The sequence below is a fragment of the Zalophus californianus genome, chromosome 4 (genome assembly GCF_009762305.2).
Source record: "Zalophus californianus isolate mZalCal1 chromosome 4, mZalCal1.pri.v2, whole genome shotgun sequence".
Classification (NCBI taxonomy): Eukaryota; Metazoa; Chordata; class Mammalia; order Carnivora; family Otariidae; genus Zalophus; species Zalophus californianus.
The window spans coordinates 94,771,503-94,787,467 of NC_045598.1; the positions used below are offsets into that span (position 1 = coordinate 94,771,503).

Below are 15,965 nucleotides of genomic sequence, written 5' to 3' on the forward strand. Positions count from 1 at the left end.
GCTGAAGGCAAACGCTTAACTCACTGAGCCACCCAGGCGTCCCTGTGGTTTTGTTTTTAAGATAATTATTTCAGGGGCCCCTGGGTGGCTCAGTTGGTTAAGCGTCCAACTCTTGGTTTTGGCTCAGGTCGTGATCCCATGGATTGTGGGATCGAGCCCCACGTTGGGCTCTGTGCTCAGCATGGAGTCTGCTTGAGATTCTCTTCCTCTCCCTCTGCCCTTCTCCCCTGCACTGTTGCTCTGGCACGCACTCTCTCTCTCTAAAATAATCTTTTTAAAAAGATAATTATTTCAAATTTAAATATAAAAATAAAATTTAGAAGAATTTGGTGGTAGTATGCTTAGGAAACAAACCTTCAATGAAATATTGCAGCAAGCTATTTTTAGATTCTAAGTTAAAGCTGGACAATACTATTTTAACTGATATGTAAAGTGTCATAGGTCAACAATCACATCTATATAGGTCACTGACATTCATGGATTTAATACTTACAATTTCAATCATCTTTGGTATCTCTAAACATCCATGACTTATAAAGCCATCATTTTGCTAGGGCACAAATCTGAATCATGTGCTCTGAGGCTTGTGCACACATGTGAGTAACTTATCTAATGAGTAACCCTGACTCTTCAGTATTCACATCTCAGCAAGGTTCATGACCTATCCTCATATTTACATTTCAGGGGTGAAGTTATGTTATAGTGGTATTTTCAACTATGGAGATTCACAATGGTTTTGGACCGTATCAGTCAAGACTGTCAATAGCTTACCATAAGAATAATGTTAAAGAATACCTTCTACAATAAAAAGACAAATTTAAAAGTGTTCAAAGGATTTGAATAAACTTTTATCCAAAGAAGTCATACAAATGGCCAAAAAGCACATTAAAAGATAGATGTTTGACATCATTAGTCATTAAGGAAATACAAACCCAAACCACAACGAGACATCGTTCACACCTACTAGGATAACTATAATCAAAAGACAAACAATAACAAGTGTTGGCATGGATGTACGGAAGTTGAAACCCTCACACATTGCTGGTGGGAATGTAAAACAGTGCAGCCACTTTGGAAAACAGTTTGGAAGTCTCTCAAAAAGTTAAACATGGAATTACCATATGATCCAACAATTCTGCTACTAGGTTTATAGCCAAGAAGTGAAACCACATGTTCACACAAAAGCGTGCACATGAATATTCACTGAATAATTATTCAAAATAGCCAAAAAGTGGGACCAACCCAAATGGCCATCAATTGATGAATAAAGAAAACGGAGTCTTATCCATACAATGGAATATTATTCAGACATAAAAAGGAATGAAGTATTGAAACATGCTACATTATGCTAAGTCAGACACAAAAAGGCCACATATTCTCTGATTCCAAATCCACAGAGACAGAAAGTAGATTAGTGGATGCCAGAGATTAGGGAAAAAAAGAATGGGGAGTGACTATTAATAGGTACAGGGTTTCATTCTGGGGCAATGAAAATGTTCTAGTATTAGACAGTAATGATGATTGTAGAGCCTTAAGAATATACTAAAAACCACTGAATTTTGTACTTTAAAAGGGTGAATTTTATGGCATGCAAATTATCTCAATTAAAAAAATACCTTCTATAAAACTCTTTGATGGTTGGATAATAAAGGATATGAGACACTAGAATGACTGAAACATGGTGTTGTGGAATAGTCAAAAGGTATGAAACATTTTCTACTCTTAAAAAAGAACCTATTTGGGGCGCCTGGGAGGCTCAGTTGGTTAAGCAACTGCCTTCGGCTCAGGTCATGATCCTGGAGTCCCTGGATCGAGTCCTGCATCGGGCCCCCTGCTTGGCAGGGAGTCTGCTTCTCCCTCTGACCCTCCCCCCTCTCATGTGCTCTCTCTCTCATTCTCTCTCTCTCAAATAAATAAAATCTTAAAAAAAAAAAAAAGAACCTATTTCTATAGTAGCTGAAAGATGCACAATCTTTTTCTTGTTTGGCGACTAAAAAAAATTTTGAACCAAAGCCATAGCTAGGTAATGAAGAACAAGTCAAAACCCATGAAAACATGCTGTTCTAATTTTTTGCTATTACTATCATAGTTACTGTACACTGAAATTCATTCAGTAGATTAAAAAAATCTGTACAATCGATATTAATGAAATATCTAAAGCGAATTCATAGCCTGAAGAGATTTATGTGATCTTTCTCTATTGCGCTTCTAATAGTTTCCAGCTTTAACAAATTGCACAGCTCGACCTGCAGCCATTTCTGTTGTAGTTATGTGGAGAGTTGCCAAAAAATATTTCCTGCTAAAATAGCTTTATCCTTTGTCATTTTGCTGGTAAGAGTCATACAACATTTGACAAATTTGTGTAATAAATTTGTAAGAATAAAAGATTTTATTTATTTATTTATTTATTTATTTATTTATTTATTTATTTATTTATGTAAAGGTCACTGTTCATTAGGTTAAATAAGCTATCACAACCCACAGTTGAAGTCTGAGGAAGAAAACTCCTAAAGCCCTTTATGTTTGCTTGGCTCCAGCTGAAAGACAGGGATAGAGAACATAATTGGTGGAGGGGGGATCTGAATCAGTACATACTTCATCACTTGTAAAACCCTAGCAAAAATGGCCTTACAGACCAGAGCTCTCCAGTTCATATAACGCCAATGTTATTTAGGTGGGATATTATCCAAGTTGTTGGAGCTTAAATTTTCTCCAAAAAACCTTAATAATGATCCTCTTTAAAAATACCCAGCCTACAGTGTGTATCCACATACAATACTGTAAGGCTTATAGCACCATTCTACTTAGCTAGATATTTTGATAGAGTGGAACTGTCAACTGGCTTTGATGTTTAGCTGGGGGAAAATACTTAAATTTCTACCTACAAATAGAAATGATTTAAAAATGTTAAAGTATATACACATTATATACTAGTTAAATATATACTTATATTAAATTATATATTACAGTTTTACTGAGATATGTATTTCATATCACAGAATTCACCATTTTAAATATACAGTTCAATGATTTTTAATGAATTTATACAGTTGTGCAACCATCACCACAAAAAGCTCCCTCATGCTGGTCTGCAATCAATCCATGCTCCCATCCCCAGCTCCAGGGAACCCCTGGTCTGCTTTTTGTGTCTATTGTTTTCCCTGCTTGAAAAATTTCATATTAGTGAAATCATATAATATGTTGTCTTTTGTGTCTGGTTTCTTTCACTTGGCATAAAGTATTTGAGGTCCATCTATGTTGTTACAAGTACTTATAGTTTATTCCTTTTTAGTGCTAAGAAGTGTTCCATTGTATGGAGATAACTACAATTTATTTGTTCACTCACCTGTTTCTGGACTGTTTCTAGTTTTGGGCTATTGTGAATAATACTATTATGAACACTTGCATACAAGTCTCTGTATGGACATAAGTTTTTATTGCTCTTGGGTAGATATCTGGGACTGAAATTGATGGGTCATAAGGCCAGCATATGTTTAACTACAAAATTGTTTCCAAAGTAGCTATACTAATTTATATGCCCAGCAGCAACGTATTGTTTCTCCACATTTTGCCAACGCTTGATTTTGTCAGTCTGAGTATAGCCATTTGAGTGGGTATAAAGTAATATCATATTGTGCTTTTAATTTGTATTTCCCCAATGACTAATGATGCTATCTTCTCATGCGCTTATTACCTATTCATATATCTTCTTTGGTGAAGTGACTATTGAATCCTTTGCTAATCACTTTTTTTTTTTTTAAGATTTTATTTATTTGACAGAGATACAGCGAGAGAGGGAACACAAGCAGGGGGACTGAAAGAGGGAGAAGCAGGCTTCCCGCGGAGCAGGGAGTCCGATGCGGGGCTCGATCCCAGGACTCTGGGATCATGACCTGAGCCGAAGGCAGACGCTTAACCACTGAGCCCCCCCAGGCACCCCGCTAATTACTTTTTAATTAAGTTGTTTGTCCTCTTATTATTTAGCTGTAAGAGTTCTTTATAAGTTCTGGATATGGAACTTTAACAGTATATTTGCAAATATTTTTCCCTAGTCTTTGGCTTTCCATTTTCTTAATGACGTCTTTTGAGGAGCAAACACTTTAAGGAGTCCAATTTATCTACTTTTTTATGGATCATGCTTTTGAAGAAATCTTTGCCTAACCCAAGGTCACAAAGATTTTCTTCTGTTTCCTTCTCTAAGTTTTGTAATTTTACCTCTTACGTTTAGATCTATGTTCCATATTGACTTCAATTTTGTAAATGGTGTGAAGGGAAGGGTCTGGGTTCTTCTTTCTTTTTTTTTCCTCCATATAGATAACTGATTGTTCCAGCACCATTTGTTCCAGCCCCATAAAAAAGACTATCCTTGGCACCCGTTGCCTTGGAATTCTTGTTGAAAATCAATTGATGGGGTGCCTGAGTGGCTCAGTCGGTTAAGCAACTGCCTTCGGCTCATGTCATGATCCCGGAGTCCCAAGATCAAGTCCTGCATCAGGCTCCCTGCTTAGCGGGGAGTCTGCTTCTCTCTCTGACCCTCCCCGCCCCTCAAATAAATAAATAAAATCTTTAAAAAAAAAAGAAAATCAATCATCATGAAGTGAGTTTATTTCAGGTTTATTTATTGTCTTCTATTGATCTATATTTTAATATTTATGCCAATATTATTTTAACTACTATAGCTTAAAAAGGTCTTGAAATTGGGTAAACTTGGGTAACTTCCAATTTTGTTCTTTCTCAAAATTGTTTTGGCTATTCTATGTCCTTCGCATCTTCTTATCAATTTTAGGATGAGCTTGTGAATTTCTACAAACAGGCCTGATAGGATTTTAATAGGAATTAGATTGAATCTACAGATCAGTTTGGGGAGAACTGTGGTCTTAACAATATTGTCTTCTAATCCACATACATGGTACATATCTCCATTTATTTAGGTCTTCTTTAACTTCTCGTGTGTTTAAAGTGGGAAAAAAAAAAAAAAGGATCCCGAAAAGCATTATAGACTATCTAGAGCAGATTCAATCTGGAGATTAATATATTTTATCTATCTAACAGTTTATTTATTTTCTTTTAAAGATTATTTATTTATTTATTTGCCAGAGAGAGACACAACGAGAGAGGGAACACAAGCAGAGGGAGTGGGAGAGGGAGAAGCAGGCCTCCTGCCGAGCAGGGAGCCTGATGCGGGGTTTCGATCCCAGGACCCTGAGATCATGACCTGAACCGAAGGCAGACGCTTAACGACGGAGCCACCCAGGCACCCCTCTATCTAACAATTTAATTTAATTAGGGCAATGCCTGGGATTTCTACTACCCTCCCTCCACCCAAGTGCCTCCAGCAGTAGTTTTGAAGACAAATGCACAATGCACATTATCAGAATTGTTACTGCTGAGAATACACTTTGCATGAGAGCATTTTTGAAGCAGAAAACAAGTCCACAACTACAGGGTGCAGATTTTGTTATTTTGAGTGGGAACTAAAAAAAAATTTTAGACACCTTAGGGATGTATTTAATTTGAATAGTTCTGATTAATAACTGCTGCTTACTTTCTCAAGGGGGAACAGATTTCTACCCTATCCTGGATAATAACAATAAAAATCACTTCTGAAATGTTCACTGTGTGTCAGGCATTCTTCTAAGCACTTTAAAAATATGAACTCATTTAATCTTAATAACAACTCTAAGGAATAAGGATTATTAGCCCCATTTTATACACAAGGTCACTCAAGTCCAGAGAAATTGAGTAACCTGTTCCAGGTCATACAGCTAGGAAGTAGTGGAGCCAGAATTCAAACCTCGGCAGTGTAGCTGCAGAATCCATTCTCTTAACCACTCTGCAGCATGAGAGAGCAGAGCATTTCATATAGAAGGATTTTCAAACTTCTGCTTCCAGTAATTGAAGACTGGATAATTCAGATCAACCCTCTCAAACAACAAAATATTTTTAAAAACCTAATCAAATACATCAGGGAATTAACAAAGGGTAAGGAATTAACACACAGTCCAAAGAAGGCAGCAATAAGAGAAGCAACATTTGCCAATTCCGGACCAGATGGCTAAGAGGCTGTTCATTTTTTATGCCAGTTTTATAAGGTTAAAGGAACAAAAGTCAGGAGTTCCTGGTGTTTTAAGAGTGAGAGCCTTGGTAAAATCCTCAGGATTAAACTGGGACCCAGAAAAGCTTCATCCTAGGAATAAGGGTGAACCAGAAATAAACCCAGACATTCATGGATTTCAGCCCAGTTTCTAGTCATCTGGGGAGACCAGAAAATATCAGTCCCTGAAATTGAATTAAGATGATTCTGTCCTGCTGGTTGCTTCTTCTAAGCATGTAAGAGCAAAGAAAATCCTCTCTGAAGGACGATACTATTATCTGAGGTTTCAAGTTATTTCTACATTTTTTTTACATCAAAATACCGGGTACGTAGTCAAAGAAAATCAGGCATAAGAGAAAACAAGACAAGAAGAAAAACAGCAGAAAAAAACACATTATAGAAACAGACAGAAGTTCCAGATATGTGGATTATCAGAGAAAGACTTTAAGATAACTACTTTAAACTATTTTCAAAGAGATAAAAAAGTATATTTTAAATTTTGGCAGAGAATCACAAACTATAAATAACACAGGAGATGTGAAAAATAAACAGAAATTAAAGAATTGAAAAATGTTTCAAAGGAGTGAAATCATAGAGTATGTTCTCTGGCCATAATGCAATTATGCTAGAAATCACTGATAAAAAGATAATCTTCACATGTTTGGAAATTAAGAAACAGCTAAATGGAATAAATTTATCTCTAAAGATATATTTAGAAAGAGGAAATCAAGATGGAAATTAGAAAATATGTTGAATTAAATTAAACAAAAAATACTGCTATCCAATGCAGTTAACATTGTACTTAGAGGTTTACCGACTTGAACAAATATTTTAGAACGAAGAAAGTCTGGAAAATAATGTGTTAATTTAAGTACCTATATAAAAAGATATAGGAAATAAAAAAATAATAAAATAGAGCCAAAGAAAGTTGAAAAAAGCCCATAAAGAGCAGAAATGAATGAAGCAGGAAACAAATAGTAGAGCAGATTGATAAAGCCAGAGCTTGGTTCTTTGCAAAGACTAATAAAATTGATAGATCCCTGGGGAATCTGGTTAAGAAAATAAAAAAAAAACTAGTGTTAGGAACTAAACAGTGGATATCACAATTGATCCTGCAAACATTAACAAGATAACAAAAGGATTTTATGAAATCTTTGTGCCAATAAATTTCAAAATTTTGATGAAATAAATTCCTAGAAAAATATAACAACAAAAACCAACACAAGAACAAATTTGAATGTCATGGAATGGCTAAAGAAACTAAACTTGTAATTAACCTATTAAACTAATGAAATGAAATTTGTAATGAAAATCCTTCTCACAAAGAAAACTCCAGAATCAGGAGTGTCTGGCTGGCTCACCTGGTAGAGCATGGGACTCTTAATCTTAGGGTTGTAAGTTCAAGCCCACATTGGGTATAGAGAATACTTTAAAAAAAATAAAATCTTTAAAAAAAGAAAAGAAAACTCCAGAATCAGACAGCTTTATCAGCAAATTCTACTGATCATTTAAGGCAGAAATAATTCTAATTTTACATAAATTACTCCAGAGAATTTAAAAAGAGAGAGAAACCATTCCTTATTTTATAAAGCCAACAATAAAAAGTATAAACCAAAAGTATAGGAAAAAAACAAAGTGAACATAATTAATGTCAGAATAGTGATTACCTTTAGGCAGGAGGGACAGGTATAACCGGGAAAGGGCAGGCAGGTGGGTTTCTGGGGACTGGCAGTATTGTTTCTTGACCTCAGTAGTAGTTTCCTCTCATTTGCTTTATAATAAATCACTAAGATGCACATTTCTGCTTTTTACACTGCTGTATGTGTAATATAAGTCATAATAAAATTTTTATTTAAATTTATGGGACCAGTGTCAGTTAATAAGAGAATGGTATGAATATTTGTTGACTGTTCAGTAATTTTCTTGATTCTACCTATATTTACTCTAACAGACTTATAACTTCCACTTCTTGGAGATAATCTTTTAGAGATTAATCTCTTTAATGTTTACTTGCTTCCAAATTCCATTAACGCACATTATACTGGAATCAATAGTTATATTACATTTAGTAATAAAGGTACCTATTCTTGAATATTCTATACTTCTTAACATGAAGCATTACTTCTAAAACCCAAAATTTAATCTTGGGTGACAAGACACGAAGATTAACTAATAATCTGTATGTCTGCAGGGTGTACAATATAAAGACAAATGAGATGGGTATAGTTTTATCTGGGACTAAATAAACATCAACTCGGCATTTTTTCTGGGAACTTCCACATCTGTTTCCTATCATTGATTATTTTAATCTATTTGTCTTCAGTCTTTGTCTATCTAGCCCTAGTTCAAAACGCAGGCATCTGTCTAGATGTAAAAAGCTTTTACAGTAACGGGAAATTTGATTTAATGATCTGAAAAATGAATGATCTTTTATTACGACCACGCCATTTTATTTCTTCTCTGTAACTAAAGTAAAAGGAACTGCTAAGTGAACACATTTCAAATTTTATTTTGACAGCAATTACAAAGCCTACAGTGAACTACTACTATTCACCTCTCTGAATGTCTTTAAGATTCCCTTTACAGTCAATAAGTATCAAAATTTAACAGACTTGGGGTGCCTGGGTGGTGCAGTCGGTTGAGTGTCCAACTCTTGGTTTCAGCTCAGGTTGTGATCTCAGCGTCATGAGATCGAGCCCTGCCTCAGGCTCCGTGCTCAGTGTGGAGTCTGCTTGGGGTTCTCTCCCTCTCCCTCTGCCACTGTGCCCAACGTGCACGCTCATGTGAGCTCTCTCTCTTAAATAAATAAATAAATCTTTAAAACAATATATAACAGACTGAAATAATTCTGACTAGAATTATAGAGACCCAAACTTTGGTCTACATACTTTCATGAATTTGATAAACTCAAATAAATGTAGCATTTTCATCATAAAATTTCTCACTTTTGGAACATGAGGATTAAATTCCACAGCTCTATGAATTGCTTCCACAGCATTGATTTCTGCTGTGCTTAGCCCTCTTCTGGAAGCTGTTTCGGGAGAGAATCTGTAAGAAAACCACAACATGAAAAAATTAATATAAAAATCCATGGATTTTTATCATAATCTAACTTCCTGAAGCAGGGGTTTTTGGTGAAAGCCAAAGATAAAGCCAAATAACTACTAAACATGAAATAAAGCCCTTGGGTCAACATATAAAGAAGGGCAGCATAAGAAATGGAAATCTTCAAGTTTAGGTAGTGAAAGCCCTCAGAAGTCCACTGGCACGTTCTGGGAAAGGTGATAAAATAAGAAATGCTACATAGGGACATCCAGAGAATCTCATGAAATAGAGGTACATTCTTATAAAATTTTCACTGAGAGGAAACAGACTGAATATTCCATTCTAATTCATATCGAGGCATAGTAATTTAAGGCAAAAGAAAATGGTTGCCCTTTGGTTTCTGAAAATCTTATCTGTGGAATAAAGAGAAATTCATTAAGGACAGCCAAAAAGACAAGGGAAACAGAATAATGTAGAATTATAATCTCAGAACAGACAGCATGAAACTATTTCCCTACCACACACCTTATCATCATCATAGCTACAATGTACTCCACGTACACAACCATGCTACAGTATCATTATTCTCATTTTACAGAAAGGAAGAGACTCAAACTGATTAACGTGCCCAAAGTTCCACAGCTGGTATACGGCAGACTGTGAACTGGAATCCAGGTTTATTTAGCTCTAAAAATCATGCTCACTACATTGGTAAGAAGCCTCAAAGCCCCATGAGATCAAGGGTTATTCAAAAGGAAATAGGGAGGAAAAAGCATTGTTTAAAGTCAGTGGTGAAAAACAATACAGTTTTCCCCTGCGATCTGCAAGTAGAGCGTTCCTAAGAAACCTTTCCTAAGCTGGTATGGCGTAAAGGGGGAAGAAGCAATTACCATTTCATAAATGTGAGCATCCTGTTCGGATTTTTTTCAGTTAGCAAACACAGGTATTAATGTAAGTGTTTTATAAAAGTGAAGTGGCATAAAGTGAACTTTCAGATAGCAGGGGAAACCCGCCTTGAGTTTAGTAGTCTTTCTGAATTACTCTATTTTCAATACTTACTTATCTGAAACAGTCCTTGTCTTCAATAGTGCTGCTGTATAACAGATTGCTGCTGACTTTGGAAGGCTTATATCTGTAATTGTAATTTTCAACTTAGGTAAGAATCACAAAAAATATCTTAAGACAATTTTTAATAAGAATAATTCCTGGTACAAATTCAATAGATAAAAACTAAGATTCAGGGGGAAAAAAAAAGAAATATTAAAAGAAGTTAAATACAGGTAATACAACACGTGATTTTAATTTTTTCTTCTTCCAATGTTTTTGTATTTTCTACATTGTCTTACAGGATTTTTTATAAAATAAAAAAAAGAATCAGGAATTACAATATAGTTAGTTATACCAATCCTTTCTTAAAGAATGCCCAAAATAATGTTATCAGGAGAGTAGTACTAGTGAACTCTCTCGAAGTTTTAGATTCCAGAGTTACACCAGCAAATCGAGAACTAAAGAAATAAATTTGCTTTTAGCTTCTACAGGATTCTAGAATGGTAAAAACTGGGGAATCATAAAAACAGCTGAAAATACAGAAGCATACATAAGTTGTTAGTTTTATTTTATTTTGAATAAATCAGGTCCTATCTGATTTTTTGTATTTGGTTGCTAAGCTTATTCACTGTATCATAAGCAGGCCACGCACCCAATAAGATTCACATGGAAAGAATTTCTCACAAATTTCTCCATAAGCCTACACTATTGTGATGCACTTGTAAGAATTCCAGATGTTTAAAAGAAATAAACTTCTCTTCCCAAGTGTGACACATTTCAAACTTTCCAAGTCATGGGGATTCCCAAGCTAATGGCTAGGAACTTACAACAGAACAACGGTGAATATGTGACCTGTACATATGTTATAGTGAAAGATATGACCAGCAAGATTATGCTAGTTAGGATGTTTTCATCTGGATGTTAAAAGCTGATGCCTCACTCAGAATGAGGAGAATGGTCATGCTTCTTAAAAATTCTCCCAACTCCATTTGTGGTGAACTGGCACTGTTTAGTATAATAATAAAAATAGCCAATATATATCGACTTCTTACTATTGGAAGACTAGTAAACAAAGAAATGGAATACCTGGATTTAAGTGTTAGCTTGCCACACTTACTGGCTGGGACCTTACCCAATTACTTAACCTTCTTCAACTCCAGTTTCCTTTTTCTAACAAGAGTAAACAAACTTGTCCTACCACCTCACAAGATTATTATACTGATCATATGAAATAACAAATTATACTTTGTAACCAAAAAGCATCGTAAAAATGTTATTCTGAATTTCTTATACATACCATAAAGCAACTTCTGTTAACTGTCTCTGACACTCCAAAACAAATGAGGTACCATCCTATGTCCATAGCACCCCATACTTTTCCAATTATCTCACCTAACACACTATGCTTCAATATAACTACTATTCATTTGTCTGTATGTTCCTTTACTAAACTGGAAATCCTACAAGGACTAAGTCCATGTCTTCTTCTTCACCATTGTATTCCAAGCCCCTCACTCAATAAACAAATGAATAAATTTTTACAGAAGAAAAGTTCCTGCTTGTAGGCTTTTGCTCCCAAAAGTCTTGATAAAGAAAATACTATAACTTGTATCCATGGATTCTAAATACTGACTAGTAAGAATGGGAAGAGAAAATCAAAGAAATACCACAATAGGATCACATTTATGATTACATAACTGAAAAAAATATTTTAACCATGCTATCAACTAAGTCAATTATCACTCACCATCATATTTTGCTAGGACTGCCTGAACATCTGCATAGGCCTGTAATTCTAAAAGTGATTCTAGGAGATTCTCATGGATGTTCAACATGGTAAGAGGAGGAAATTCTTTCATCAACTGTACATTAAAAGGAAGAAAGATTAAAATTATAGCAAAGGAACTCAATAGAGCTGAATCTGATTCATTAAAGTAGAAATTCTTTAGTTTCTTAACAAAACTGTGGAGACTCAACCCTTAGAAGTACATGTATATTAATAAATAGCTTGTTATAAAAACTACCAATTAAAAAACAATGATTTTACATTAAAATAATTGGCAACTTAAACCACATTTTCAGTTTTTGAAGGAAGAAATATAAACATCCAATCATCAAACTTACTTACATCTCTCATTATTTTTACTGCTTCTCTTATTCTTCCTAATTTTCTTGCACACATTGCTAATCTTCTTTTAATATATACCAGCACATTGGTATCTCTTCCTATTTAAAAAAAAAAAAATGACACAACTATCACTTTGTATTACGAAGTACTATTTCATTAACATATTATCCATTAACTGTAAGTAATTATTTGCTTACCCTGGAAGTTTCAATTAAAATTAAACTGTCAGAATGGAAGACTATTAATGATTATTGAATTTGGGTGACTAACATTGAATGGGGGTTCATTATACTGTTCTATTTTTGTATATGTTTGAAGTTTTTTATAGTAAAAGCTTAAAATCTGGGGGGTGGGGGGACGGGTTAGCCTGGTGATGGGTATTAAGGAGGGCACATTCTGCGTGGAGCACTGGGTGTTATGCACAAACAACGAATCATGGAACACTACATCAAAAACTAATGATGTAATGTATGGTGATTAACATAACAATAAAAAATGAAAAAAGAAAAAAGAAAAAAATAAAAGTTCAGTCTTTAAAAAGCAAAAAAAAAAAGCTTAAAATCTCTCTCTCTATATATAGAATTACTTTTGCCTCTAAGTAATCTGAATACATTACATATAAATTAATCAGTTTAAACTTGACAACTATATTTTAATATTAACATAAAAGAAATATACACATTAATAGGAAAAACTAATTCTGACCTATTATTTTGGGTTTCTGCATAAACAATCTATTATTTTAATATTCTCTATTGTTTGAACTGACAAACAAAAGATGTTCGAAACAAAATCTCCATGGCTAGTGTGAACTTTTGCTCAACAGCTAGTAATTAACAAACTATAAAACTCTGTCTAGTAAGAGCTCACAAATATTTCTGTAACTATCTCAGAATCATATTTGAGATATACAAAGACAAATGGCATGGCTTTTTCACAGATGTAGTTTCATTAGTTCCAGACTGCAAAATTATATATTCCCACAGTTGTGTGCTGTAACAACATACATTAAGGAAACATACTGTATACATCAATATTTAGTTTGGAGAGAAAACATTATCCAAATTTTAATTTCTACAAACAAAAGATTTAGAACTTAACTGCTAGCAGATAATGCATTATGTAAACATATTTCAATTTATTGCCTAATATCTGCCAAAATCATTAAACTAAAACCCTCTGGCCACGAAAAATAGCAGGAAGCAGCAGCTTCTACAGATTCTAACATCTTTGGTGGAAGTATCTCAATAGTAACCGAGAGAGCATCCCTAAGAAAGGAAAGAATCTCAGTTGCTTTGGCCCATATGTTCTCAAACATATCATAGAGAAAAGTCAAAGAAAGAAAGAATTGATGCCACATGTAGAGCTGATGTTATACTAAAGGGGTTACTTCCTGGCACTGTGTGGAGGTACATACAGTCTGAAGGGCACACCAAATGATGTACTTCTACTACTGCTTGGGGGGAAGGGTGAGGATAAAGGTAATAGCTGCTTATCATTACGAGAAGGCTCTCCTGAATCCTGGATATTTTTGAGTTGTGCTTCTCCAATGACTAGCCCAATTCTCACATGAAATGAATTACCTTGAGTCTCAAAGCAGCACATCTCTCAATAACCAAAGCACATTTGTTCCGTTCCGCAAGCATTCTCTAGCTAATGCCTATTTGTCTTGCTGGCTTGTAGACATAATAGATAGATTAGTTATCTCTTATGAAAAGAAGCTAACTTCTAAGTATTAAGGGTTGTTTTCATTATTGTTGTTGTGTGTCCTAAAGATAAAAGAGCCAACTGCAGGAGCTAAATAAAAGACAGGTAAAAATCAGTTCAAATTTGCTTACTCAGTTGAGCTTCATGCTGAGGACTTTGGTGCTGGCACTGCTGTGACCGCCTGTAAATTGTTTCTCCTGCCTTGAGTGCCTGTTTAAATAATCTTTCAGCATCTACAATAGTTGTCGCTTCTTCCTCAGCCAGTAGAACGTATGCAGTGGCGCAGCTATGAAGAAAGCAAGCAAGGCAATTTTAAGTAAAATGGTGAAGAAGTATTTTCTCTTGGATATGCCCTTTGTTCTGCATCACATTTCCCTACCTTTACCTACACTTTCCATCTCTTGAAGAAGAAAAAAAACCTTCACTCAATATTCTAATTTATTAGGGGTATATTGGTATGTTTTTTATGTGTTTCCACAGTTTTTCTCCTTTCCTACTTTTCTTCACTTTATTTTCTCTCTGCTTTACTTCTCTATCTATACTCTAACTGCTTGTCTCATATTTTCCTTTTGTGAAAGGGTGGAAAATAAGATCTATAAAGAATTACCTAAAAAGTAGTTCAAGGGACTATATACTCTAGGGGTCATGCCTGCTCTTAGCTACTATATACTTTGTAATATGCCCCTAACAGGGGCAAGTATGGGAGAGGGTGAAGATTGAGAAGAAAGTCCCATGGCCAACTAGGCACCTTTAACATTTGACTTTGGAATATATCATTCCAGGACTATCCCTTTTTCCCAACCCTGAGCCTTCCTTCTGCGTGCTGCCCCATCCTCTCTTGGACTTAGCCTCAATCATATTACAGCAAAACTTCCTTGGTCTGAATTCTAGTCTTTCTTCCTACACTGCTGCTCTTACTCATCACACCCAGGGTCACTCCAAGTTTCCTTTCTTCATCCCACAAAAACACAAAGATTTCTCTTTGTATCAGTTATGTCAAAAGCTGGATAATAAGGTAAGTTAACTTGTTTGGGGGTAAAAAAGAGAAACAAAAAGTTTCCTTTCCATTCCCAGAAACAGAAAACCCATATCCTAGTTCTTCTGGAGACAATGTCCTAATTCTGATTATCTAAGCTTGCACTGTCCAGTACTGAAGTTCTTCGCTACATGTAGTTATTGAACACCTGAAACGTGCCTAGTCCAAATTGAGATGTGATGTCAGTGTAATGTGCACACTGGAGTTTGAAGACTTAGAATAAGGTAAAATCCTTTAATAGTTTAAGAAATATATCAATTATATGTTAAAATAATATTTTAATATATGGAATATAGCTAAATAAAATATATTCGTTAAATTAATTTCACCTATTTCTTTTTACTTTTAAAATCTGGCTACCAGAAAATTTAGTTACATATATGGTTCATGTTATATTTCTATTGAACGGTGTTTAAACAAGAGAAGAGAAATTGTTGGCAAAAGTATAAGACCAGGCATGAAACAAAAATGATGGCGGGGGGGCGGTGCCTGGGACTCTTGTTTTCAGCTCAGGTCATGATCTCAGGGGTGTGAAATCGAGCCCTGCATTGGGCTCTACGCTCAGCAGGGAGTCTGCTTGGGATTCTGTCTCCCCCTCTCCGCCTGCCCCTCCCCCCATTCACATTCTCTCTAAAAAAATAAATAAATAAAATCTTAAAAAAAAATGATGGCAGGGGCACCTGGGTGGCTCAGCTGGTTGGGCGAATGCCTTCGGCTCAGGTCATGGTCCTGGAGTCCCTGGATCGAGTCCCACATCGGGCTCCCTGCTTGGCGGGGAGTCTGCTTCTCCCTCTGACCCTCCCCCCTCTCATGTGCTCTCTCTGATTCTCTCTCATAAATAAAAATCTTTAAAAAAAATAATAAAAAAATGATGGCAAGGTAGCTATCAAACAGCTGGGGACAAGGAG

At 35.3% G+C, this 15,965-nt stretch overlaps 1 protein-coding gene across 6 annotated transcripts in view; it reads right to left on the reverse strand.

Annotated features, from left to right (window-relative positions):
• Positions 1 to 15,965, reverse strand: part of ST7L (suppression of tumorigenicity 7 like) — a 75,139-nt gene that overhangs the window by 35,153 nt on the left and 24,021 nt on the right. For all 6 annotated transcript variants that reach the window (XR_003520447.2, XM_027597118.2, XM_027597149.2 and 3 more), the window contains exons 7-11: positions 14,153 to 14,307; positions 12,315 to 12,412; positions 11,934 to 12,048; positions 10,199 to 10,271; positions 9,040 to 9,142 (exon numbers count right to left, since the gene is read on the reverse strand). Coding sequence is in view for 5 of the 6 variants with exons in the window: in XM_027597118.2 (XP_027452919.1) it covers positions 9,040 to 9,142; positions 10,199 to 10,271; positions 11,934 to 12,048; positions 12,315 to 12,412; positions 14,153 to 14,307 (544 nt within the window). In the remaining variant the exon portion in view is untranslated. The remainder of the gene's footprint in view (positions 1 to 9,039; positions 9,143 to 10,198; positions 10,272 to 11,933; positions 12,049 to 12,314; positions 12,413 to 14,152; positions 14,308 to 15,965) is intronic.